Genomic DNA, 27,758 nt, shown 5'->3' with positions numbered 1-27,758 from the left:
TAAGACTTATGCATGTAGTTATGTATACTCTTGCAGATTGACATGCATAATTTCTGTGCCCTATTTATAGAAGCTAAAAGCATATGTACGTATGAATGCTTAATTAATTCCACATGTTTTTCGGTTCACAATGCTTGCCAATGCCAATGCCAATGCCAATGCCATGCCCACGTCCGCACATGCGTTGGTGTAGAGGACTGCGTGAGGTCATTTTTAGAGCGTCAAAATTATCGCCCAACATTACGTACTGTTTCAGGTTCCACCTATGAGCGACGTGTCATAAATAGGCTTTCTAGGCATTGTAATTACAGAAAATGCCACGGACAGAAACATAACAGTGGCCAGTGGGTCAGTCCCACTCCTTTCAACAGACTGGCAGCATGTCCTCGGAAGTCGGAACTAGCTAGCCGACAACCATGCGGTCCATGCATGTCTTATTCCCTTTCTCCTTTTCCATGTTTGTTTTCTTGACAAACAATCAATCAAAAGGGATAAAATGAATTAAACAAAAATGAAACAAAACAAAATGAAAACCATTTTAAAAAGTCCAATAATATAAGTGGAATGTTGAAGTATAAATCACCACCTTGTTGATTGACATATATACCCTACAAAAAAGACATAGGAAAATCCTTTGAGGTGAGGGGGCACCGGTGTGGTGCCGGTCAAGGGCCATCCGACGATCAAGTCAGTAATGTACTTGAATAAAATCCAAGTAAATAAGCTTAGAACCATGTATGGCGTTACTTTGATCTTCAGCATATCAGGGAATATTTATAGAGGATGAATTAATCTTCATGGCCTAAGAATTGTAACCCTAATAAGCTTGTAATCACTGGGAAACATGATCCTTTTAGGAGTGAAATGTTATGCTTGAATCCTTGTTTGGGGAGGATTCAAGCTCATCTTGTGTTATGGGAGGAGGTCCAATTTTATTTGAATTCAAGTTCCTTGTTTGTTGAGAAACATAAGGAGGTCCTTCACGTGTTGCAAACGTGAATGTACTTCTTCCTTGTAAAGGTCCGTACCGATTAAGGTATTACCTTATAAGGAGGTTCAACCTTCTTAGGTTCTCTAATGGGTTAAGTACCTTAAGCAAGGTACTTCTATTCCATAAATAAATGGAGGCCAGTCCTTATGGTACCTTAATAATAGGTGACTACCTCACTTAGTGATTACCTTATAGCTAGCTAGGTATAAACTCATTAAAATTTACAAAGAAACAAAATTTACATTATTAGGAAATATAGAATTAGGTAAAAAAAAAAGTAGTAATAAATTAATGAACTGAACTAGCTATAAAAATTAATTAATAAATGAAATAACAACTCCTAAATTTGGATTGGGACAGGACGTAGGGGTGGGGGGCTAGCTGGGTGAAGACCAAATTTTAATGTGATTTTTACTTTGAATGGTGGGGCAATAATTGTTTGATGCATGCCTTAACATATACGGTACTTGACTAGCTTGATTATCTGCACCTAATTAAATTTAGTCCAAATATGGACTTGATGGCGGTATATGCATGTATATATACTATATATATAGTAAATAGACGTACTATGATATGAAGCGAAGCCGATTTTGGAGTTTGACAGAAGACGCGTGTTCAGATGAGGTGGGCTTCTGTGATTCGCTGGCCGGAACTATGTAATTGGAAAATTAGTAGTCAGCCGTCCCTGTCTGTCTAAACACGCGCAGATCGATATATATTGCGGCAGCTTCGAACAGCCTCTATGTACTATGTGGCAAGTGGTTTGGGTTTCCTCGTTCTTGCGCTTTGGACTTTCGAATGAACTGATCCAACTCAAGAGTACGTGAAGGTTACATCTTTGACTCTTTGGCATGTTATATTTGGTCACTGTCTGTCTGTTCTATATAACATTTTCTATGTTCGTAGGCTTCTCCTATTCTATCACCAACAAAACAGCTTTAACAAATGAAATCTGTCCTAGTCAGGAATCAGGATTTACACTTTAATTAATTTCTATATACATAATTTTGTACATAGTTTTAGCATTACGTACTAAAAGTATTTGCACCATATTGACTACGTATAGTGTTAGATCGATCATCACATGATTCACATCCTTTCATAAAAAGGGATGATTGATCTATATAGAACGTACGTACGTAAGATCAACTCTAGTCAAGTATTCGCTCCCACTCAACCAAAAACCTCTGTTCTCTCTCCTTGTCAAGGGGTTTAGGGCTATAATTAGGTTTAATCTTATTTAGGGAAAACTATTAATGAAAAAAAATAATATTGTATGGGCGCTACAACTTATACAACCCTCAACGAATACATGTCTATTGTACTCAACTATATAAGTAGGTCTCACTACTATATAAAATGTGGTTAACAGCAATTTGCCTAATTCAAAATGTGATAAGTGTATCATTACTCTTGTTCTCAAGATCTTTCAATTTATATAATTAAGCAAATTAATATTTCTTCTGTTAAAGATGAGGTGGTTGACAATAAATATAATGACTAGACATGTAATATATTACTCTAGAATTAGAGGTCTTTAATATGATTTATTTGCATTTCTTCTCTATCTCTTAAGTCGTATATATGGACATGATCAATTTCAAGGACGAATCAACATTGTGGGCCACATGCGCTGTAGCCCATGCAATTTTTCTTTTTTAGTATTACCTAGGTAGGATTTAACCCCAACTCTCCCACAATTTTAACTCCAATCTATATATCCATAAATCTAACCCTAGTCCACCCCTAATGGGTCCGCCTAGCAGAGTAGTTGGACCAGTTAACGGAATCTGAGTAGATCCAATGGAAATATGAGGAACCGGAACCGTTGGATGCACGACTGAGGCCGGTGGGCGAGTGTGTCCCGAACGGAGTAGGCGAAGCTCCTCCATAATCGAACGCTGAAAAGAAACTTGGTGGTCCTGTTGGAGCGTCAGAGTGGAAAGAGCTTTCTGAATCTCCACCATATTCTCGTGAAGCTCGTCCTGGCGAAGCGTCAGAGAAGAGAGGTTACCTTGAACATCGTCAAGATGGTTGGCGATTTGGACACGCTGCAAATCCAGCTCCAATTCCGTCGTCGTCGGAATGTCGGTAGCGGAGAGGTGAGAAGCGGCCTTCTTCCCCATGGAAAGAGGGCTCTGATACCAAAATGGTAGAGCCTTGACAGAAAGCGTAGAAAGGAAAATATTGAATTAAAAGTTTACTTCATTCCTCCCTTTCACCAGGGAAGGATATGCCTTTATACAACTCAGAGAGGCAACATTTGCGTGACCTTAAGCAAGAAAGAGGGAATTGGCCAAATACAACCAACCCAATACTGACAGCTAGACAATAAAAGGAAATACCTAAATAACCCAAATAGCAATTACAGCTTTATGTGTAAATGACAAGGAATATAGATAAGGACCCCATCACTAAATCTAATCATGGATTCGTCCCTAATCAGTTCGTCAATGGTGGGAATCCGGCGAAACTAATTTGATGCCTTTGTGTAGTTATGTTCCTCCTCATTTTTTATTTATAATCTTTTAGATAATTGTTTTTTGTTAGAAACTTAGATACATAATACAGTTCAATTACATCAGATGTCTCTATCTTCAATCTGTCTACTATTTTTCTATGTGCACCGCATGTATTATTGTGGCTAGGCCAAGAGATAATGTATTTATTTTATTTTTTTCGGTGAAGAGATAATGTTTATTAAGTTAAGGTACGTATGATGTTTTGGTTTGTTGGCCACTGGGCCATAGGCCATAGCCGAAATGCATATATGCATAAATAATAAAAAGGAAAACGTGATGTGATTAGTACTAATATAGGGTCCAGGGCTCCGACTCAAGTGCATGTGAAACCTCAGTTCAAAAGAAAACGAAGTGTGAAACCCCAAAATAAAAAGGCAACTTGTACCGTTGTACATGCTGGGACATGTGACAGATTTTTTTTTTTTTTTTTTTTTTATAAAATGATTCGTCGAATCTCTTTGTAGGACACGTGTCAGTCCACAATTAATGCCGAGTCAGCCAGCTATGCGCACTTATACCGATACAGGCTTTACCATGTTCTGGACCACATGTATGCTCTAAGCCCAACACGGACTGATTTACGGCCCAATGATGGTTGGGTTCAAGCCCAATATATGCTAGCAACAATCCCGACCGCTACGAAATACTCTCACGCGACCTGTTAATTAGCTCAGCAGACCTTCCATGGAATCAAATGGTTTCTCAAAAGATCAGGGACTAAGATGTAGGTAACTTATATCATGACTTAAACATCTTAAACATGCCCAACCCCTTCTCGTTCTTTTCATTTTGTTACTTGTAATCACGTGTATTAGTGATAGGTGATAGTAATTAGCTAGGCATCGTATCTTCTAGCTAGAGTTGTGTTTATGTTTTCTGATTTTCAAAGTGTGGGTCGAAAATTGCTCTATTTTATTATCTTATGCACTTGTTTATGATAATTCAATAACATACGTATACTTCTCCAAAAAAAATATATATATATATTGAGAAATATTTTTGTCCAAATTACGTTCATCAATATCTTCTAGTTGTCTTCATATACTATAAGATCTTAATTTAAAATTTATTACTTCCTCCACCCGACCTTAATTATAAATAAAGATTACAAATACAATGTTTGAAGACCAAATCAAATTTATTATTATTTTTTAAAAATATTTAGGGTCACAACAGCTTCAAAAATCACCCCAATTTCATAGGCCCAATTAATGGAAGTTCTAAAAAGAAAAAATAGGTCCCACCGAGATTTGAACTCGGGTTACTGGATTCAGAGTCCAATGTCCTAACCACTAGACCATGGGACCGTTGTGGTAAACTACTCCACATTTTATTATATATCCTTAATATTTTGATCTTCATAAACCACCCCGGCTTCACTTTCACTCCTGGTGAGCACACTGCCGAGCACCCAAAACCCTGATGAGAAGAACCCTACTGAGAGCTCCCTTCTCTTTCTCAGCAATCCATATTCTTCCTCAGAGACCTCCCCGTCCGTACAGCCATGGTGGGCCTTCATCAAAAACCTCAAATTCTCACTCCACCTCAAGTTTCAGTTCATATCCCAGGTGGGTCTTCACTAACTCTCTTCCTCCTCCAGAATGGGTAGAACCTTTCAATGATGTCTCTGACATAGTCTCCAGCCCGCAACACTTTGACCCATCTCCATGGGTCGCCCAAATTCTCAGTCTTTTAGATGGATCTCTGAATATGGAAGCCAATTTAGACTCTTATTGTCACAAATTCTTGATTAAATTGTCTCCAAATTTTGTTGCATATGTGTTGAAATCTGTTGAGCTTCGCGGAAAGCCCGAAACCGCTTTGCGGTTCTTTTCTTGGGCTGGAAAGCAAAAGAAATATCATCATAAGCTTGAATGTTATGTGTCTTTGATTGGCCTTTTATCTTTATCTAGTGATTTGGATCGCATTCGATGTGTCCTTGTTGAGCTTAAAGGAATGAACTTTTTGATGACTTCGCCTGCGGCAAATTCATTGATTAAGAGCTTTGGATGCCTTGGAATGGTTGATGAATTGTTGTGGGTTTGGCGTAGAATGAAGGAGAATGGGATTGAGCCTGGTTTGTATACGTATAACTTCTTGTTGAATGGATTGGTGAATTCAATGTTTATTGAATCGGCCGAGCGGGTTTTTGAGGTTATGGAAGGTGGGAAAGTTGCACCGGACATTGTGACTTATAATACGATGATTAAAGGGTATTGTAAGGCAGGGAAAACCCAGAAAGCAATGGAGAAGTTTAGAGCTATGGAGGGGAGGAATGTGGAACCTGATAAGATTACTTATATGACTTTAATACAGGGGTGTTATTCAGAAGGAGATTTTGATTCATGTTTGGGTCTTTACCAAGAAATGGAAGAGAAAGGACTTGAAATTCCGCCTCATGCATATAGTTTAGTCATCAATGGGCTTTGTAAAGGTGCGAAATGTATGGAAGGATATGCTGTTTTTGAAGATATGATTCAGAAGGGCTGCAAGGCAAATGTGGCAATCTATACAGCTTTGATCGATTCATATGCAAAATGTGGGAGCATTGAAGAGGCAATGAAGCTTTTCGAGCGGATGAAAAATGATGGGCTTGAACCAGATGAGGTCACTTATGGGGTTATTGTCAATGGATTATGTAAGAGTGGGAGATTGGAGGAGGCCATGGAGTACTTTCAGTTTTGTGAAGGCACCGGGATGGCAGTTAATGCTATGCTGTATTCTAGTCTAATTGATGGTCTTGGAAAGGTTGGGAGGGTTGATGAAGCTGAAAGGCTTTTTGAAAAGATGATCGAGAAGGGATGTCCACAGGATTCATATTGCTATAATGCCCTTATTGATGCCCTAGCTAAATGTGGAAAAACTGACGAAGCTTTAGCACTTTTTAAGAAAATGGAAGATGAAGGTTGTGATCAGACAGTTTATACATACACAATACTTGTCAGCAGACTGTTTAAGGAGCATAGAAATGAAGAGGCATTGACGCTGTGGGACATGATGATCGACAAGGGCATCACACCAACTGCTGCTTCCTTCAGGGCTCTCTCAATTGGGCTTTGTCTCTCAGGCAAGGTAGCCAGGGCTTGCAAGATTTTGGATGATCTAGCACCAATGGGTGTAATTCCTGAGACGGCTTTTGAAGACATGATCAATGCGTTGGTTAAAGCTGGCCGTGTCAAGGAAGCTTGCAAGTTGGCTGATGGAATTGTGGATAGAGGCAGGGAAATACCAGGAAGAATTCGAACTGTTCTAATTAATGCCTTAAGGAAAGCAGGCAATGCAGATTTAGCTATGAAGTTGATGCATAGTAAGATTGGTATTGGGTATGACCGAATGGGTAGCATCAAAAGGCGAGTGAAGTTCCGAATTCTCTTTGATAGTTGAGTCTAAGGCAGGCTGTAGTTCTTAGAAACTATATGTAGCCAATTCAAAGATTTCCCCATATTTTGCCTTACCATCTAAAGTTGGAGAGTTGATGCTCACTCTCCAATCCCTGTATATTACATCATTCATTTTATTGAAGAAACTTTGACACAAATGTTATCGATCCTTAAAAATGTTTCTGCAAGTGTTTATTGGCTCAAGTGGATGGCAGAAGAATTGAATACATTTGAGATTTCTGTGTCAGTACCCAGGTGTGGCTTTCTTTCTCCATCTCCAGAGCAAGTAATCACACATGAACGATCTTAATTTCAAAAGCATAACTGAGTGGAGATAATATTATAGGATATCTAAAGAAAGACCAAAATGCATCCTATTCAATATCCTATAAACATGTGATAGAAAAGGTTATGGGATTCATATAGAGACAATAGGTTTATTTTGGACCAATCCTTCCAAATGAAACCCAATTCACAAGGGGATTTAGAATTTTATTGCAAGTTGCAAATGCAACGAAGTTGTGAGAATTAATGCTCATGCAGGTAAACGTCCAAGCTCTAAGGTATACAATTTTATCTCTGTGGTTCTCCTTTGAATGGCTGTCAAAATCAAGTCTGCAAGGTGGATTTTGTAGTCATTTTACAATTAGAATTCAGGCCGATTCTTTGGTGAAACTAGTACGATAAATGGGTCCCCATCAGTAAGATGAATGAAGATATAGAGATGCTTCAACATTGGGGTAGGACAAAATCTTGTTGACTAACTATTATTTTAACTTTTTCGACCAAAAAAAAAAAAAACTATTATTTTAACTTTATGTATCCCAATTCCCAACTAATGTGGAAATAGTTGCTTTGTTCAATAATTGTCTTTCATTTTGAACCTCATTTATATACATAATACATCGTAAGAAACTCATGTTATATTGGTGAACAAAAATTTGAATAATATATGATGTCTCTGTTATCCTTGAATCCCGTATACCCTACTTATATAGTTATATCAGCTGTTGTTTTCATCACTTCAAAAGATGCCTGTCTTTCTAGGCCTACACTATGTATTATTGTCATTCAGTTTGTAAACCACTTGCTGAACTGCAGGCCATCCAACTGTCATTTGAGTAATATCAGGCCATCCAACTGTCACCTGCTTTTTATTTTTATTTTCTTTTTTTTGTGACAACTGTCACCTTCTTTCAGTAGACTACCTTTGTCACATTAATTTTGTGTGTATCTAATTGCGGATTCGCATCAGTAATGTCCTTGTATTAAGACCTGTTCATCCTTAATGGTCTGGTCCTGTGAATGCTATGCTACTGAGTCGGTACTGAACTGTTTCGGAAGAAAACTAAAGGAAATTGAACAAATTTTGTTATAAGTTATATATAGCCCGTGCATACAATAAATTATCCTAATCAGAGATATTCCCAGCTCGAGTATACACACGTCTACGAACATGGATTTTCCAGATTACAAACCTGGTTCTTTTCTATAAGTCTTTCCTTTTACTAGTTTTTTTATGCAGTCTTTTATGCATTTCACTCCCTACACTTGTATCTGCAGAGTGTCAAACCAAGAGATAAATGTGAGAGGCAGCAAAGCCGAACATCATGTTAAATCATGAAGAAACTTTTGAAGTTCATGTTAAATCAAGAGACTTTATCAAATAAATATATTTCCTTAGTACCTTTCCATAACATGTTTATGAAAATAGCTGTATTATGATGGAATTATTTTTACCATGTATGCATTACCACTATAATGGATATGTGACACGTGTTACCTGCCACATTTTTGTGACATATGTTATTCATTTACCACAGTGGTAATGCTCACCACCACTTTTTTGTGGTGAGCAAAATGGACTTTACAATCTTGTGTGAAACATGTGAGAGACCCCATCGTGAGTGATGCGACAAGGAGAAAGTGAACCTACAAAATCTTGTATGTTGATGAAAATGTGATAATGGTGCTAGTAGTCGACACATTTAGATGCCAAGGGCCCAAACGCAACTGAAGCTGAACCACAACCACTTATAAATTATCCAACTGGTAGAGCTAGAGCTGAGATTTTGAGGGACCGAGGTACATCATAAAGTGGGTTCTCAATCCTCAATGTAATTCGATATATGAGTAATTGGGTTACTTGTGGGTTTAAGGAATAGATTTCTTTATGAATTGGACTGTTCTATTTTTTGGATTTTTTATTTTTTATTTTTTACATTAAGGGGTATATAAATTTTGGAGAACCTAAACATTTGGGATCTAACTATCTAAGGCGGTAGTCTCAGTCTCAGTGGGGATACTTATATGTAAAGACTGAAAAATAAATTTTAATTGCAACTTATAATAAATCAAAATTATTTGTTAGGTGAAATAATGTGAGATTTTAACGTCAGAGTTCCGACAACAGTTTCTTGAAGGACGTTTGTGGATTCTCTTTGATCATCTCCATTTACAGTGGCCTTCTGCTTTTGGAAATTGATATGATGTGTCACATCAACAAAAAAACTCACACCAATTAAAACGCCCGAATCAACCACAAGAAATGTAGCTATTTTGAAGAACCATATTTTGCTACTTGTTCGAAGTGACAACTAGACAAACCGAGTACAATTTGAAAAACTATATTTGCGGTTTGTGTTGGAGATGCTAAAAGTTTGCTATAGTTCAAGCTTTCATGTCTGAATTAGATTGGATGCCTGTTGTATGTATGGTGTTTTCTCTCTTCTAGATCCTAGTAATTTTGGGTTGGCTTTGAAATGAGTTTCTAATTGGAACCAAACCAAAATCCTTTTGAGGCTTCGGTTGACTCGAAGGGGTTTTGGTTGTTAAAACGAAGCCCATTCGGTTGGCTCGTAGGGGTTTCAGTTGACACTAAACTGTATGATTCTAGTAAATATTTGAGGGAGAAGCTGTAGATTTTGATCAATAGAGCACAAAAGATCTTGTTTTTTGGACTGAAAAAGTGTTCCATCATTTTTACTTTTTGTCTTGTAGAAGCAGAGGTACTGCTCTGACAATGATATCATTGTAGTACTATGAGTAGCTGGAATGGCAAGTTTTTTGGCATTTGGGTTTGCCAAGTTCCACCCCCTGGAAATTAGAATGAGACCCCCATCCACCTAAATATGCACCAGTTAGCTCCCCCATTTATTCCCTCTCAATATGAGATAGAGCGCATTTATGTAAGAAAGAGACACAATTTCATAATATCTTTCTCACTTTCAAAGCGGTTGGAGGGAAAATATGTAGGCATGGTGCCAAGCCAAGCTGTCAAAGCTGATTGGTTTTGGTCCCCTGCTAACACTCGTCCCCATATCTTTTCAAAGAAGAATCTCTCTCTCTCTCTCTCTCCCACCTCTCTTGAGAAAAGGATGACACTACACATGTCTTGTGGTCGACAAGCAATCGTACCATTCTATGGTGAAAGAGGGTTCTGCGCATTTCAATAAGCAACAAAGGCTCTTGAATTAGAAAGATACTCCCGAAGAGAGATTTTTGAATATGTGCTGTGTACTATTATTTGCCAGAGAAAGACAGGAGTGAGGACCTCCCACTAACAATTGTAACAACTTTATTATTATTATTATTTCTGAACCACTTCTCTGTGGTACCCTGCAGCATCAAATTAACTCTTTAATGGAACCAGCTGTGTGTAATAACCAGCTGCTGAGCAATGGCAACTATGGCGATGACATCATTCGGTGGTTCGAAGACGTATCGGAGAATGCCGGTTGGGTTCAAACGCAGACACTCCGGCGCATACTTGAGCAGAATCACAGTGTGGAATATCTCAAGAAATGGTTGGGGGACATCAAAATCCAAGAGGTAGATGCATGTGCATTGGAGTCACTTTACACCTCTTTGGTACCCCTTGCATCACATGCGGATTTGGAGCCTTATATTCAGAGAATTGCAAATGGGGATACATCCCCTATACTCACCCAACAACTTATAACTACTCTCTCCTTAAGGTGGGTTCTTAACCTTTTTGTGCTTCTTTAAGGTATGAAAGAGTCAGAAATTATTTAAAGATTGAGTTATGATCAGCTTTACAATCCTAGTTTCCTACCAAACTAAATAAAACAGACCTCGTTATCGTATATCTGTTCTGAATATTTTTGCTGTTGTATTGAGTACAAAGAAATAAATTAACCACTAGCTCCAGTTTCTCTCTTTGGTTTATATTTCGATCTCATTCTGTTGATGGGTCCAAATTTCTTCTTGGTTATGTTTTTTCTAGTTCCGGAACCACAGAAGGAAGGCAGAAGTATGTACCCTTTACACGCCATAGCTCACAGACCACTCTTCAAATTTTTAGGTTGGCTGCAGCTTACAGATCAAGGTACTTCATTAGCTAGGCTACTTTTACAACTTCTGAATCTTTTCCTTTAATAGATATGAACCTATTTACACCAAAATTCCAAAATTGCTTGTTAGAGATTTGCTTAAGTGGCTTTTTTTATTGAACTTTCGCACTCTTAATTGTAGAACTTATCCAACAAGGGAAGGAGGGAAGATCCTTGAATTCATATACAGCAGCAGACAGTTCAAAACTAAGGGAGGCTTAACAGCAGGAACAGCCACAACTCACTACTATGCCAGCCAAGAATTCAAAATCAAACAGGAAAAAACCAAGTCCTTCACTTGCAGCCCAGAAGAAGTCATTTCAAGTGGAGACAACAAACAGTCCACATACTGTCATCTACTCCTTGGCCTCTTTTTCTCTGATCAAGTAGAGTTCATAACCTCCACCTTTACCTACAGCATAGTGCAGTGCTTTATCACCTTTGAAGAGCTTTGGAAAGAGTTATGCATTGACATCAGAGAAGGCACTCTGAGTAAGAGAATCAATCTCCCCAAAGTAAGAAAAGCTGTCTTGGATATAATCTCTCCAAAGCCAATATTGGCTTCAAAAATTGAAGCTACTTGCAAGGACTTGGAGGATTTGGACTGGTTTGGTCTAGTTCCCAAGCTTTGGCCAAATGCTAAGTATGTGTATTCAATAATGACAGGATCAATGCTACCATACTTAACAAAACTTAGGCACTATGCAGGGGATATGCCATTAATCAGTGCAGACTATGGATCCACTGAGAGTTGGATTGGGGTGAATGTGGATCCTACTTTGCCTCCAGAGAATGTCACTTTTGCAGTCGTGCCCACTTTTTCTTACTTCGAGTTCATACCACTTTACAGACAGAAGCATGATGGAAATCCATCCATTGATGACTTCATAGAAGATAAACCAGTCCCACTCTCCCAAGTCAAGGTTGGACAAGAGTATGAGATAGTCCTCACCACTTTCACTGGTAAGTTACTATTGATTATTTTTTATAGATAGAGATCAATACCGTATGTTAAAACAAGAATTCAACTGATTAATCATCCAAATATAATAACATAACATGTCAGATCTCCGAGAACATTTTCGGTTATAAATTGTTTTAGACATTTCCACGTGATGCATGTGTAGCAATCTTTCAAATCTAATTTGGCATGTTAAACCCAAGTGAATGTGAAAGTGAGCGTTTTTTTATGAATTTGGAGATGAAACATTTTACCATCCTTCCTAGGCCACCTCGACCTGTTGTCCTCACATAAATGATCCCCATTAATGGACCTTTGTATTGGACAAGTCTATGCACCGGCCATATATATGCTATATTATCCTACAACAAGCCAAAAGAAGATAGATTAAACACAGATGTGGACTGTTGATTATTTTGCAGACCATCTCTTTTCCATGCTGCATGGCCCACTAGTTAAATCTTGGATAAATACATTAGGTAGGTATGGGATACGTGGATAAAATAAAGACCATAATATTATCATGCATGTTCATGGTCCAAAAAAGTATTTGCCTATATTGCTAGTTCTAATATTTGTGTGATGTGTCTATCTACATTGAAGTAGTGTTGAAGTTAGCCCATCACATAATGAGCAAAAAGAAGAGTAGCAATAAAAACACTCTTGCTCTTGTCGATCTTTACCTATTTGTAGCCTTGTAGGTGTAAAATGTAGTGTAAAGAAAACTGTTTTTATTTTTTATTTATCTTATTATTTTGATGTTAATTGGAATTTCTTTCTAGCTCTTCACAACCCAAAATCCCATTTTTCAGGACTTTATAGGTACAGGCTAGGGGATGTGGTGGAAGTGGCTAGTTTTCATAAAGGGACTCCAAAACTGAACTTTATCTGCAGGAGAAAGCTTATACTGACAGTAAACATAGACAAAAACACAGAAAAGGACCTGCAAATAGTGGTTGAGAGGGGGTCCCAATTGCTGAGCAAGTCCAGATCTAGAGCTGAACTTGTTGACTTCACAAGCCATGCTGATGTGGTGACCCAACCAGGCCACTACATAATATACTGGGAGATCAAAGGAGAGGTTGAAGAGAGGGTTCTTGGTGAATGCTGTAGGGAGATGGATGCATCATTTGTGGATCATGGGTATGTGGTCTCCAGGAGAAGCAACTCAATTGGGCCTCTAGAGCTTCGCATTGTGGAGAGAGGAACCTTCAAGAAAATTTTGGAGTATTTCTCAGGAAATGGATCAGCATTGAACCAATTTAAGACTCCTAGGTGCACTAGCAACCAGGTACTCCTGAGTATTCTCAACTTGTGCACCATTAAAAGGTTTTACAGCACAGCATATGCTTAGCACTAGCAGCATTATTAATTGTATTGGTGATTTTTGGTGGGTTTCTTCCAAATCACATGTCAAAAAAACCGAGACCCCAGCTGAGAAATAAAGTTTAACTCTATAAAATATCAAGTGCGCAGAGAACAACTTGCATATATAAGAGAGGGTGTGCTTACCTGTTAAAAGCAAGTTTTTCTTACTATGTATTTGTGTGGTTCTCTTGCACATGCAATGTATAGACATTCCTAAAACTTTAATTAGCTTCTTCAATCCTCGTTTTTTTTCCACTTTTTCCTTGCTTGCTTACAACTTACAAGTCATTATGCAAGAAATATTTGTTGTTTTAATGGATAGATATAGACTAGGTAAGCGGATCCATTAGGATTAATAGATTGAAAATTTAGGTACTGACAAATATAGTATACAATTAAACACATTTTTTACACTAAAATTTTGACAGGTTTACTTTTTTATATTAAGATATGAATTTGTGTATGTATCATTAAACTTATTGAATGCGATATGTGTCCCTGCCATAAGCCAACTCTTATCTATACTCCCTCACCCTTGAAGTGTACTTGTCATTAGACTAGCACAAGACTTTTAGTCACCCTACCCCTCTATAAAAGCATCATCTTTGTACTAACCTACCCCATCGCTATGACATCTAACAGGACGAATGGTAATGGGGGCAAGTGGACTCTCGTTTGCTATCTTTGTTCATACATACCCTTCCCTTTTTTAAAAAAAATTGAAAAAAATATTCTAAAATGTTACAACTACGATAAATAGAGGAGCCAACGGGCAACAGGTCATTAGAATCAATTCAGCCCAAAATTCTGGAGCCCAAGCCCAGTGAAAGGCCACATAATGCTGACTCAAACCAGGTTCTATGGGTTAGGCTATAAACTTTAAACCCCAAACCCTAAATATATTGATAATTATAATGACGTAAAGGAGCATCTGCCTGTCACAACACCTACGGTAATTTTTCGTTAGGAGAGTTCAATTCTCTTTTCTAATTAAAAAATAATGATGATGACTGAAAAAAAAAAAAAAGAACACAAAACAATGATGTGGCTTTGACCTCGTGACCCATGCAGCGAAATGGGCTCGGTCCAGGTGGCTAGATCATGGGCTGTCCACTGCATGAATAGCCCAAGTGTAGTGTTGTACACTTGTACGTACGTTCAACAAAGAAAGTAGGCACTCAACTCGGGCAGTGGCTAATGACACTTTGAATGCACACCAGACCATCTCTCTCTCGGCTAAGAAAACACTGTCATCGACAATATTCTCATCGTCGGTTTGGTATCTTATTCAAAAATCTTTTTCTTTTTTTTTGTTCAAAAAAAAAAAATCATGTTTTAGTAAAAAAAAAATATATGTTTGGCAGACCATTTTCAAAAATAATTTTTTTTAAAATATTATTAAACAAGCCTCTTTTTAAAAATAATAAAACATCTTTTTTTTTTTTAGGCTTTCTTTTTCCTTTACTGTCATTATTTTTAAAATTCAAAAATTATTTTTCAAATTTCATATCAAACAAGTTTTCAAAATTTGAAAATTAACATTTAAAAAGAAAAAATTGAGTAGGATTTTACAATAAGAATTCAGGCTGATATATATGCTTTGATGAAAAACTAGTATGCAGGGTAGATGGGTCTTCAACACCAGATCAGTAATTAGATGAAATGAGCTAGGAATCATGTGGCATGGAGATGCTTCAACAATTACATTGGGGTACGTAGGACAAAATTCAACAATTACATTGGGGTGGGGACAAAATCTTGTGTACCCTACGGTCCCTACTTATATTATCTCAGCAATCAGCTGTCGTTTTCATCACTTACAAACCAATTAAGATGCATGTCTTTCAAGTGGCCCAAAAAAATATATATATAATGCCCGTCTTTCTGAGTACATTATGTAATCAATTGTCGTTTACTACGTACTGTTTCTTTCAAATGTGTTTGTGTTTCTAGAATTCTTCAGAGTTCTCTATCGCCTTTTTTGTTTATCATTGATGTAGACTTTTAATGAGAAAAATAAACACAGAAAACATATATATGATTATATAAAACCATCTTATAAGAGTTTTTCTCGTTATATTTAATACTACAAATTTATGTAATGTATAACAACATGATAAAACCTGTGATTGAGTGGGGGTAAATTCTATATATATATATATATATATATGTAGAATGTTCGCATTTAGCTTTGAGCATTTATTAGTGTAAAATTTTTCTGCTCCGAGCATAATGACTTAATTTGTTGGCGTTTAGGTTAGGGTTTAACTTTGGAGAGGGTATGTAGTAAACCCATCGGCCTATACCCTAAAAAAAGAAAATGAGTAGAGAAAGCATTGCTCGCCTGTTTTAAAAAAATTGTATTGAACTCTTGGTGGAGTTACCAAGCATTCAATGACATGTTCACACATTTGCACATCCGCACCTGAATCTGTCCTTACTTTATATATATATATATTTGATCAGGTGTGCATGTTCGTTAGCACGCACTTATCACCAAGTGCTCGATAATATTTTTTTAATACAGACAAGCGCTGCAAGCAATGCTCGATGATGTTTTCTTCATCATGTTTTGAGAGTAAACTTCTATTTTTTCACCTCATCCTCCTCTAAAGTATAGAATAAATTTAATATAAATATGATGTTGTCCAAAATCTTAAAGCTAAATCATATAGAGCGATATCATATATCGAGAGGCAGCACTTAATTAACTCCTACTAGCTTGTTCCTGCATATCGAAAACATAACAAACTAGTAGGAGTAGGGCATACAAGTGAGAGGCTACAAACTAGAAAGCTAAACATATAGGTTAAAGCATGGAGGCGGTCTCTAGTGCCAACAGGGATGTCAATATTCACCACATCCAAAGTAGGAAACTATACTCTACTAGTTTTATGGTGTAACGTTAGAAGTACATTTAAGGGGTCCAGAAACTTCTGTATCATATAGTGTCGGTATATTAGCATTTTCCCAATCATGAAGAAACTTGTAGTGAGTCAGAGTATTACATCAAAAAGATTTCATCAATTAATTAGATGAACCAGCTCAGCTCTAGACATGCAGGTAGCCACATGCATGAGAGTGACAGGACATGGAGAAAGTGAACCTGCAGCAGCTTTAAATTTGTAAGTATGTTGCTTGACATGTAAATAATTAATGTTCGGTGCATTAGACTCATTATTGGTATTCAATAATAATTATATAATTAAATAATTTTTTATAAAAATAATTTTAAATAATAATTTCAAAAATAAACAATTCTAATTATGTAAAATACCATAATTTAAATTATTTAGATTGAGATTAATACACAAAAAATTAGGAGAGAATCCAGTATATAGGATATATGGGACACTTGTGCACCAATGTACGTGGTGTGGATTAACCAACGAATGTTGGGTCTGGTTGGTAATTGGCAAAGCCACCCGGAGTACTTGCAGGTAGGCCTCACCAAAAAGCCCAAGGCCCGAAGCCCGCCCGGCCCATTAGGCCCGAAGCCCGATTTGGCCCGAAAATTGGGCCGGCCCGGCCCGGCCCGAAAGTCTCTTGGGTTGGGCTTGGGCCATCCCCTTGAAACCCATGGGCCGCCCGAAGCCCCCCCGTTTAGGCCCGCCCAAAGCCCGGCCCAAAGCTCAATTTGGAAATCATAACATATTTAATAAGTTTTTTGTTTGTTTACTATAATAAATTATTAATATGCTTATTAAGTTATTATATAATACTATAATGTTAGTAAATAGTAATAGTGTAAACTATGTAATACCATAAATAATAAAGTAATAAACTTTTAAAATTATATACAACATTACAAGTATAATAAAATATAAATGTATATGTGTATATACAACTTTTATAATACAAGTATAATTAAAGTTATTAAACCACAATTGTCATTTCATTAATTCAACGATCTGAACCGTTCATTTTCTATTTTCATAGTCAAAGATCATCCTTACAAAAAATCGGCTAAATCGGAATTCATCTACCCATTCGATTATCATTAGAAAAACCACGATCGTTCATTAATTCGACCACCGTTACATTTAGAAAAATCACTTTTACATTTTCGATTAAGCTAATTTTTTGCAAGAATTCTCTTTGAGTGGAGAACTAAAACTTGAACGGTTCGGATCGTTGAAAACAAGATCGATATGTGAGCTTCTACATATAAATACACTTGAAGAGTATAATTCTAATAATTTTCCCGTTGAAACCTTATTGTTTCCATAATTATGAAGACCACAACGTGATTTCAACAATCTGACCTGTTCATTTTCTATATTCATAGTCAAAGATCATCAGTACAAAAAATCGGCTAAATCGAAATTCATCTACCCATTCGATGATCATTAGAAAAACCACGATCGTTCATTAATTTGACCACCATTATGTCACTTTGACATCTCCGATTGAGCTAATTTTTTGCACAAATTATCTTTGAGTGAGGAACTAAAATTTGAACGGTTTGGATCGTTGACAACACAATTGCATCGTTTGTTTATAAAAATATGTAATAAAATATATAATAATATATATGTACATTTATGTTTTATTATAGTTGTAATGGTGTATATAATTTTAAAAGTTTATTATTTATGGTATTACACTATTACTAACATAATAGTATTATATAATAACTTAATAAGTATATTAATAATTTATTGAAGTAAATAAACGAAAGAGCTATTAAATATGTTATGATTTACAAACTTGACAAATAAACTAGTCAGCTCAGTTGGTTGAGAGTTGAAGCTTGTTATGTGAGGTCTCATGTTCAAATCACAATATAGCCAAAATCCTTTTTTTTTTTTTTGAAGATATATATGTGTCTAAATAGGCTTTGGGCCCATTTTGGGCCGCCCGTTCGGGCCTAGCCCGGCCCGGCCCTCCAAGCCCGCAAGCCAAAGCCCGATGGACGGGCCTTGGGCTTGTGTATTAAAGCCCAAGCCCGGCCCGGTCCGGCCCGAAAGCCCTATTGGGCTTCTATAATTCAAGCCCGAACCCGGCCCGAACCCAAAAAATTTGGGCCGGGCTAGCCCAGCCCGACCCATTGCCGACCCCTACTTGCAGGTCACCTCACTCCTAAAAAACCTAAATTTAGGATCGAAATTGTTTATGTTTTAGATCACATGTTAAAGATTATTTTTGTAAATATTAATTTAATAAAAAATTATTCGATTATATAACTGTTATCAAATAAATAAAATAAGTAAATAATTTGGTCAAAAAATTACTATTTAAATACAAAGTGTCTATTTAAGTAAATAATTTTTGATGAAGTTAATTTTTTTACAAAAATAATTTTTAATAGATAATTTAAAAAATAAACTATTCTGATTTTAAATCTACACTAGAACAGACATTTTTAGAAAGTAAGGTGTATATGGAGGTATAAGGTGTACTGACCTTTTTCCTCAGCCTTTTCTTATTTGAGCATATAAAAACAAGGCTCAAATCATTAGTATATTTCCCTATTTGACGATTGACACTAATGCTCTCACAATAATTTCAGTATCGCAAAGCAATCAAAGCTGATTGGTACTGGTCCCTGCCATGTACCGACTCTCTCTTTCTCTCTCCCAACTCTCAATCAGAAGTGGATGACATTACCATATGTCTTGTCGTCTACAAGCATCCGTACCATTATGTAGGAGGTCGGTTGAGCTTTGTCAGTAAGTGACAAAGGCACCTGTAGATACTTTGCCATAATCCAAGACAGATTTGAATATGCGCTGTTATCTGTATATATGCTAGAGCAGCACGTAAGTTAAGTCAGGCCACTAACAATTAATTGCAACAACTTAAATTTATTTCTGCGCCAACTTCTCTTTAAGAAATGGAACCAGCTGCTGCTGTGCGTAATAACCAGAGCAATATTGGCAATTATGGCGATGATCATGACATCATCAGGTGGTTCGAAGATGTATCTGAGAATGCCAGTTTGGTTCAAACACAGATACTCCGGCGGATACTTGAGCAGAATCACAGTGTGGAATATCTCAAGAAATGGTTGGGGGACATCAAAATCCAAGAGGTAGATGCATGTGCATTGGAATCACTTTACACCTCTTTAGTACCCCTTGCATCACATGCAGATTTGGAGCCTTATATTCAGAGAATTGCAAATGGGGACACATCCCATATACTCACCAAACACCCCATAACTACTCTCTCCTTAAGGTAGCTTCCTAAACTTAATTCCTATTATTCCAATATGTTCTGCCTTTTTGTGCTTCTTTAGCCTATGAAAAAATTCAGAACATAAATTAAGAATTAAGTTATATGTGATCAGTTTTACATTTCTAGTTATGAATAACTTGCATGTAACGGGTGTATATATTTACTCTCTCACAACTAATGGTTACATAATTAGCATGTGAGGACATATGTGAGAAAATGAGTTCATACACCCGTTACCAGTAAGTTATTTTATTCCTAGTTTCAAACCTTGTTATCTTATATCTGCTCTGAACATTTTTTCTGTTGTATTGAGTTCAAAGAAAATAAACCACCGCTACTAGCTCTGGTTTTTAACTTTGTTGATAGGTCCAATTTTCTTCTTGGTTATCTTTATCTAGTTCCGGAACAACAGAAGGAAGACAGAAGTACATACCCTTTACAAGCCACAGCTCACAGACAACTCTTCAAACTTTTAGGTTGGCTGCAGCTTACAGATCAAGGTACGTACTTCAACCTGTGTCTCTTTCCCTCCCATCCGATTTATTGGGCTACTTTTACATTAATTTTTGATTATTTTATAAACATATGAGGCTCCTTCGTTGAGGTATATACCAATTTCATTACACCAATTCCGTTGGTGTAATATACTAATATATATACATATTACACCAATTTCATTCAAGTGGCTCCTTTTATTGAACTCTCTTCCACTTAATTGTAGAGGAGGCAGGATCCTTGAACTCATATACAGCAGCAGACAGTTCAAAACTAAAGGAGGATTAAACGCAGGGACAGCCACAACTCACTACTATGCCAGCCAAGAATTCAAAATCAAACAGGAAAAAACCAAGTCCTTCACTTGCAGCCCAGAAGAAGTCATTTCAAGTGGAGACTACAAACAATCCACATACTGTCATCTACTCCTTGGCCTCTTCTTCTCTGATCAAGTAGAGTTCATAACCTCCACTTTTATCTATAGCTTAGTGCAGTCCTTTAGCACCTTTGAAGAGATTTGGAAAGAGTTATACACTGACATCAGAGATGGCACTCTGAGTGAAAGAATCAATCTTCCAAAAATGCGAAAAGCCGTCTTGGATATCATCTCTCCAAACTCAATATTGGCTTCAAAAATTGAAGCTAGTTGCAAGGACTTGGAAGATTTGGATTGGTTTGGTCTAATTCCAAAGCTCTGGCCAAATGCTAAGTATGTGTATTCAATAATGACAGGATCAATGCAACCATACTTAAAAAAACTTAGGCACTATGCAGGGAATGTGCCATTAGTTAGTGCAGACTATGGATCCACTGAGAGTTGGATTGGGGTGAATGTTGATCCAACTTTGCCTCCAGAGAATGTCACTTTTGCCGTCGTGCCCACTTTTTCTTACTTCGAGTTCATTCCACTTTATAGACAGGAGGAAGATGGCAACTTAGCCATTGATGACTTCATAGAAGATAAACCAGTCCCCCTTTCCCAAGTCAAGGTTGGACAGGAATATGAGGTGGTTCTCACTACTTTCACTGGTAAGTCACTATTGCTTATTTTTTCATAGTAGACATTATATTTGTCGTGTCAAACTATCATTTCAATCAACGCCACACATTAAATCAAAAATCCAACTCGTCAATGATCTAGTCTTACAATTTAACATGTCAAATTGGTTACCATATATAGTACTTGCCTCTTTCTAATTTATCTTAATATTTGTTTTTAAACTGGAATTGCTCTCTAACTCTTTACAACCCACTATCCCATTTTTCAGGACTTTATAGGTACAGGCTAGGGGATGTGGTGGAAGTGGCTAGTTTTCACAAAGGGACTCCAAAACTGAACTTTATATCCAGGAGAAAGCTTATATTGACAATAAACATAGACAAAAACACAGAAAAGGACCTGCAAATAGTGGTTGAGAGGGGGTCTCAATTGCTGCCCAAGTGCAGAGCTGAACTGGTTGACTTTACAAGCCATGCTGATATGATGACCCAACCAGGCCACTACATTATATATTGGGAGATCAAAGGAGAGGTTGAAGATAGTATTCTGGGTAAATGCTGTAGACAGATGGATGCATCATTTGTGGATCATGGGTATGTGGTCTCCAGAAAAAGCAATTCAATTGGGCCTCTAGAGCTTTGCATAGTGGAGAGAGGAACCTTCAAGAAAATTTTGGAGATTTTCTTAAAAAATGGATCAGCATTGAGCCAATTTAAGACCCCTAGGTGCACTAGCAACCAGGCAGTCCTGGGTATTCTTAATGCATGCATCATTAAAAGGTTTTACAGCACAGCATATGATTAACAACCGAATTGTATTTTATGAATATTGGTGGGCTAATTTCTTCCAAATCACATGTCAAAATCAAGACTTCTCAGCTGAGAAATAAAGTTTAATTCTATATGATATCAAGGGTGGTAGTAGACATACAATATTTAATTCAGCATGAATGTGATCTTTTTACCTACCCGATCCTATTGGCTGACCCAGTTATTGGGCTAGATAAATGGGTGAGGGCTAGCTTGTTGGGCCGGCACAAACACTAAGCCTATTTGGGTTTTATTTAAAGCTTTTTGAAGTAAATATGTCCCATTTTCAATTATAAGTCTTTAAGGCTATTACTAAATGTATTCAAAAATCAAAATTATATATTAGGTTACCAACTAGGTATTGGTTTAGTGGTATTTGTACATTACTAGAGAGGTACAATTTATATCTGCTCTCTCACAAATATAATATAAAAAAAAAAAAAAAAGTGAAAGGAGATATTGGACTTGGCCCAAAACAAGGCCCATATATAATCATTGCTAAGAAAAACTGGCCCAAGCATGACTGTGGTTGACCATAAAGCTCACCCCTCCTTGTCTGTGATGTGTGAACGCTTCAAAGTCAGTGGAATAAAACCTTTTATCTTAAGCTCTTCTTCTCATTTCAAGTTTCAACCTCCAACCATCTCTCTCTGCTTTTCTCATTCCCTTGAAGAAATGCACAACTGGGTTTCTATTTCTCCCTTGTTTTTCTCTGCACCCACAGCTTAATTTTGTTGGTAATGACACAAAGAAAGAGACAGAGGTTCTGCTGGGTGTTGGCTCTAATGGGAGCTCTAGTACCCCCAATGGTAGCTCTAGTACCCCCAATGGTAGCTCCTCTAAATGCAGAGAGAGAAGAGCAATGGAGGAATTTTAATAACTCTATGAATGCAGTGTCCTTGGGTTTTGTGGCTACTGCCATTCTCATATCAATGTTTCTTGTGATGGCTATCTTTGAGAGATTTTTCAGGCCCAGATCATCATCACAGCTGCCCAGTACTGCTAGGACTCGTTTGGATCTCCAGCCACACATGGCCTACAATGCCAAGCAGCTTGATAATTACCGGTCTTCCAAAGTAAGCTTTCTTTTGCTCACTGCAAGACTTTTTTTTTTTTTTTTTTTCTTTTAATGTAATTGGTGTTACTGCAAGTGCAATGATTATACCTGCTGCAATATGATAGTAATTTACAGTTCCTTTTTACTTCCTTGACTGTATTATGTCAACAATGAAATCACTCACTACTTCAAGAAATGTACACAAGAAGCTTGGTTCCACTACCACTAGATTTAGATAATAGAACCCCTTTTTTTCTTTTTAATATTTCTTTAATTTTTTTTTCTGGTGCATTATTGACATGAACACTTTTGCTAATTGAGGGTTGGTGGTTTAGTTTAAGGACAGGTCACGTTAATTAAAAAACTCATCGAGACAACAGAGTTGCAGAGGTATTATAATTTGGAGTTTCTAATTCTGTAGTGGGTTGCATTATGTATATGTAAAACTGCATTTATATAGGATCTGCATTATTATACTCTACCTGCATATTACAACCGCGTTCTATCGCAACCTTAATTATTTGATTATTAAAATCTCGGAACCACAATGATTATTATCGAAAATTATAATATAATGCCATGAGAATTATATTGTATTTATCATTTTAAGCCATTTTTCATTATTAATGTTTGTAATGAGAATTATAAATGTTTAATGAAGTACTTGTTTAAGAATAACTATAGATTGACATGCATGCACCTCGATATTATGTATGTAATATTGTAATGTATGTTTGTGTGTGTGTATAATGTATATACATTATATATTTCTCGAAAAAAGACATACCAAGTTATTACCAACTCATCTGTTTAAATAAAACACTAGCACTATCATGTTGACTCAGCTGCTGACTTATTCACTACCATATGCCACATGTCCCCACGACATTGAGTGGTTTAAAAATTCTTAACTTAAAATTAATGTTTCACAGTTGAATTTGGTTTGAGACTTGAGAGAGCCCTTAATTTGTGGAAAGGGTTATGTATTTTGCAGACAGCTTTTGTAGTTTTAGAAGGTATATAATGCTTGTGAAGGGTTCATTTATTTAAACTTTTGTTAACCTACTAGTGAAGGAATTATTAAAATATCAATATCCACGTTCTATTCCTGTATCATAAGAATGATAAATTAAAAGCTTTGTTAGAAAATATATTCATTATTAAGAGCTTGCTGCAATATTATTTAAATCTTCCCTCTTTTAAAGCCACCAACACCACCAAACTTATAAGAATCCACGCCAGAAAAGTAACTTCCAAGGACCCTCTTTGGTTTTAGTGATTATCATGATTCGTTCATTTTGATTTTCTTGCCAGGGAGTGACTAAAATATACTATTTGCTCACTTGGGTTCATGGCAGGATAGCTTGCCCAATGACCACAACCAAAACATACTTCAATTACATTCTCAATTATACTGTCAGTCTGTCACACTGTCTATTTTACTATTATATATATAGCTGCATATATTTGTTTGCGATCATGTTCTCTTGAAAGCCAATAGAAGAAATTTATATTGTGAAACTGTGAATCTAAACTGTACATTCAAACAAAAATCAACCTAATCAATGACCTAGATTCACAGTATGATAAGAAAACATTTTTGTATTTGTTTGCACTGTATGTGTTATTGACTTGTAAGCTACTTTTATATTTGTGCAGATGACAATTTATGCCAGAGAAGTATCTGTGGTGATGCCAGGAGAAGATATTCCTACCTTCATTGCACATCCTGCTCCTGCACCCTGTCCCCCAGAACGCATCACTTGGCCTCTCCATCAACACAAACCATGCTAGCTTGTAGCTTCAACCCCTCCTCTCATCAACCTAAAGTCCAAACCAAAACCAGACATGAATACGACAATAAGCCGAAACTAAACCTACCTACGTTTTTAACAGTCCTTTTCAACATAGGAATCCAGTAGCCAAGACTCATCAGCATAATGATACGTGCATATGTATATTTGGGTACATGTTTAATTAAGGTGGTCTTGCTTAATTGCTTTTTTTAGAGATGGATCATGTTTAACTTCAAGTGGGCAGAGCCTCTCACTTTGCATTTTGTCATTTATGAATGCATTCTGCAGTGGATCCAAATGCTTACTTGGGTTTTAACTTCCAACATTAAATAACCAACTACTCAATCAGATATCACAAACCACTACAATGGAATTGAAAGCAAGAAACAGAGATGAGAAGAGTACAGTATGAGCAAGCAAGCAGTCACAGCCTCCCAGGAAATTTTCTAGCAACTGTTGCTGGGTAGTGAGTACCGACCGTACAAGCAAAAGACAATACTGTGAATCTGTGATGCTGGAAAGTCTTGTATCCATAGAAAGCCTTACACCAACACCAATGAAAGGGAAAGAACTAAAGTAGTCTTTGTCCTCACTCCTTCTCATCCCATCCCAAGAGAAGATACCAATTCGAGGACCATTTCCACTACATATCCCTAGACAATTTGCAAATCTCAACTCTTTTTTTTATTGTACTCACTACTCAGCAGGTCAGCTCCTTCCTGCTATCCACAACAAGGTTAATTCATTTATGATTGGGTTTTTTAATATACAATTACAATGGCATATACCAAAAGAAGGAATAAGGATGCTCAAAAGTCAAAGCTACTAGTTCACACAAAGATGCCATTTTTACAAGGCAAAAACTAAGATAACCAGGAGAATTTGCCTTGAGCAACATGAACAACACTAGATAATTTGATAAAGACACAATCTTGATACCATTTCGAGAGAATTTACATTGTTTTTGAAAGCAAACCCAACTTTCCATTTTTCTCAATAGTGCTCCATTTGCTATTTAAAGCTATAATCTAAGAACGTTATGCAGGAAAGTGCTCAATTCCACCATGCTGTCAAAAACAAGAAAGAAATGAAATACACTTAGACAAAATACAACCAAAAGCAACTAGACAAAGATGAAGCACTCCAAGGAAACCAAAGGGTTCTCAAGGGACTCGCTCCCCTGCTGCGAAACGCGGTCGTTTGGCTCCTCCTTTTTACCCTCATTCTCCACACCCAGAGATGATGAACTGCCACCGGCTCGTCCAGTCACCTTCGACGGGCTCCTTCCTATACCCCCTCGACCCACTCCACCGGCGGTCCGGGTAGCCGGTGACCTCGATCGGGCCGAGGCCGTATCACGCCGGACTCCGGTGGAGCCTGTACTACGCTGCATGGTCCTCAGCTGACCCGATTCCCGCCCACGAAACGACCTCGTCTCAGTGCGGTTCCTCTTCCCCACCGGAGGTTCCGATGCTCTCAGCGGAGCTTTAGCTCCTCTTTCCCTCCGGCCGGAGAGGTCGCCGGAGTAAGGACGCTTACGACGTACCGTCGCCGAAGACCCGTTCACTCTGGGACCCAGTTCTCTCTTTCGCTTACTGGTAGCTTCGTCGTCTTTGGCCTCCGTAATAGTGGTGGTAGTTGTTGTTGTTGACAATGAGAAGCTCTCGCTGACCCCATAAGACTCTGAAACCAGAGATTGAGAAGCCTCGGAGAGCTCTTTGGGGTGTTCTTGCAGCTTCGGAGGCAAATGGGTATTTTTCTCTTGGGCCTTTTTTGGGCTTTGTGGTTTGGCAATGGGGGTTTCAGAGAGAACCTCTTTCACAGACTCTTCTTCAACAATCGGCGGTGGTTGTGGTGGTGAGGCTCTGACTTGGGTTTTTTCGATATGGATGGGCTTGGGCTCCGCGGCCAAAGATATGGCGTGGAATTGGTGGTGGTTGGAGCCATTTGCGTGGTCTGGGTCTGGGTTTGGGGTCTTGGACCTCTTGGTGGTGCCGAGACAGCAACCCATTTATGGGTTTGGTTTTGTCAAAGCAGAGAGTAAGGTCACAGTGCTTAGTGGTAGTGACTAGTAGTGGTGAGGGTGCGAAATAAAGATTTAAATCTAACGGTCATATAATATTGGGAGAGAGTCTGAAAATGAAAGGGTTTGGGGGGTAGAGACTAGAGACTAGAGAGTGGTGCAGACTGCCAAGAGAGACAAGGTTTAGGCTTTAGGCCTCAGGGCGGAGATATTGATGATGGCTTGGGCATTATAGTGAGGACCTCTTCACCCTTCGCTCTTCACTCTTCAGTTTCAAAGCAGCAAGAGATAAAAGCTTTATGCAGCTGCAAGTAGAATGTGACATCTTATTTAGCAGCAACCTGAGAGACAGAGGGTCCCAAACTAAACCACTAGTCACTCTTTCCAAATGGAACCCAAAAGAACTTTTTTTGAAAGGTATAGACAACAGAAAGGCTTAGTACGGACAAAACATTTAGAAACCAATGCCAAGCCCAAAGGAAAGATGCCCATACGCCACCATCAATATGGTCCCAGATGCTTGTTACCTACAGCTACAAATGAACATCCTAGTTTTCAATATAAAAATGAAAATATGGGGGGATGAAGGACCCCAGAAAGCAGAATTTTAGAAGCAGTACAAAGTACTACTACTAACTAATAGGTGGTTTGGTTGAGGCCTGAGGGAGGGAGGACCCTCAACCAGTCTGGCAAGCCTTACTAGGATCATTAACAAGTTGAAATATAACACTGGAACTGGTTTTCAAGTACACTTGGGGAGGAGACATGATTTTGGTATTGCCATCAAGTAGACCCAAACACAATAAACAGGAATATGTATA

General features: G+C 37.6%; 5 protein-coding genes and 1 non-coding gene across 7 annotated transcripts; 4 read left to right on the top strand and 2 right to left on the bottom strand.

The window, feature by feature from the left end:
• Positions 1 to 4,751: 4,751 nt before the first annotated feature.
• On the bottom strand, positions 4,752 to 4,823 carry TRNAQ-CUG (transfer RNA glutamine (anticodon CUG)). The gene has a single exon. It is a non-coding gene; the product is annotated as a tRNA-Gln (tRNA).
• A 79-nt stretch (positions 4,824 to 4,902) lies between these two features.
• LOC147288295 (Pentatricopeptide repeat (PPR-like) superfamily protein) lies at positions 4,903 to 7,124 on the top strand. The gene has a single exon (XM_086238955.1). It carries the CDS (start codon positions 4,939 to 4,941, stop codon positions 6,898 to 6,900), a length of 1,962 nt encoding a protein of 653 aa, XP_086095081.1. The 5' UTR covers positions 4,903 to 4,938; the 3' UTR covers positions 6,901 to 7,124.
• A 3,117-nt stretch (positions 7,125 to 10,241) lies between these two features.
• On the top strand, positions 10,242 to 13,747 carry LOC147288294 (indole-3-acetic acid-amido synthetase GH3.10-like). Of its 2 annotated transcripts, XM_086238957.1 has the most exons (5): positions 10,242 to 10,441; positions 10,521 to 10,873; positions 11,143 to 11,244; positions 11,391 to 12,211; positions 13,022 to 13,747. In XM_086238957.1, exons 2-5 carry the CDS (start codon positions 10,539 to 10,541, stop codon positions 13,561 to 13,563), a joined length of 1,800 nt encoding a protein of 599 aa, XP_086095083.1. In that variant the 5' UTR covers positions 10,242 to 10,441; positions 10,521 to 10,538; the 3' UTR covers positions 13,564 to 13,747. The 2 variants fall into 2 exon arrangements, with proteins under 2 accessions (XP_086095083.1, XP_086095082.1); XM_086238956.1 differs by having other exon boundaries at positions 10,242 to 10,873.
• Positions 13,748 to 19,413: 5,666 nt separating this feature from the next.
• On the top strand, positions 19,414 to 22,056 carry LOC147288293 (indole-3-acetic acid-amido synthetase GH3.10-like). Its single transcript, XM_086238958.1, has 4 exons — positions 19,414 to 19,757; positions 20,156 to 20,275; positions 20,479 to 21,281; positions 21,521 to 22,056. Exons 1-4 carry the CDS (start codon positions 19,414 to 19,416, stop codon positions 22,054 to 22,056), a joined length of 1,803 nt encoding a protein of 600 aa, XP_086095084.1.
• A 589-nt stretch (positions 22,057 to 22,645) lies between these two features.
• LOC147288292 (uncharacterized) lies at positions 22,646 to 25,152 on the top strand. The gene is made up of 2 exons (XM_086238963.1): positions 22,646 to 23,137; positions 24,778 to 25,152. Exons 1-2 carry the CDS (start codon positions 22,802 to 22,804, stop codon positions 24,910 to 24,912), a joined length of 471 nt encoding a protein of 156 aa, XP_086095089.1. The 5' UTR covers positions 22,646 to 22,801; the 3' UTR covers positions 24,913 to 25,152.
• Positions 25,153 to 25,358: 206 nt separating this feature from the next.
• On the bottom strand, positions 25,359 to 27,248 carry LOC147288291 (uncharacterized). The gene has a single exon (XM_086238960.1). It carries the CDS (start codon positions 26,923 to 26,925, stop codon positions 26,038 to 26,040), a length of 888 nt encoding a protein of 295 aa, XP_086095086.1. The 5' UTR covers positions 26,926 to 27,248; the 3' UTR covers positions 25,359 to 26,037.
• Positions 27,249 to 27,758: the final 510 nt, after the last annotated feature.

The sequence above is a fragment of the Dryas octopetala genome, chromosome 4, assembly GCF_963921425.1.
Source record: "Dryas octopetala chromosome 4, drDryOcto1.1, whole genome shotgun sequence".
Lineage (NCBI taxonomy): Eukaryota > Viridiplantae > Streptophyta > Magnoliopsida > Rosales > Rosaceae > Dryas > Dryas octopetala.
Note: the sequence above shows the minus strand (reverse complement) of the source record. Positions and strands in the feature narration are given on the sequence as shown.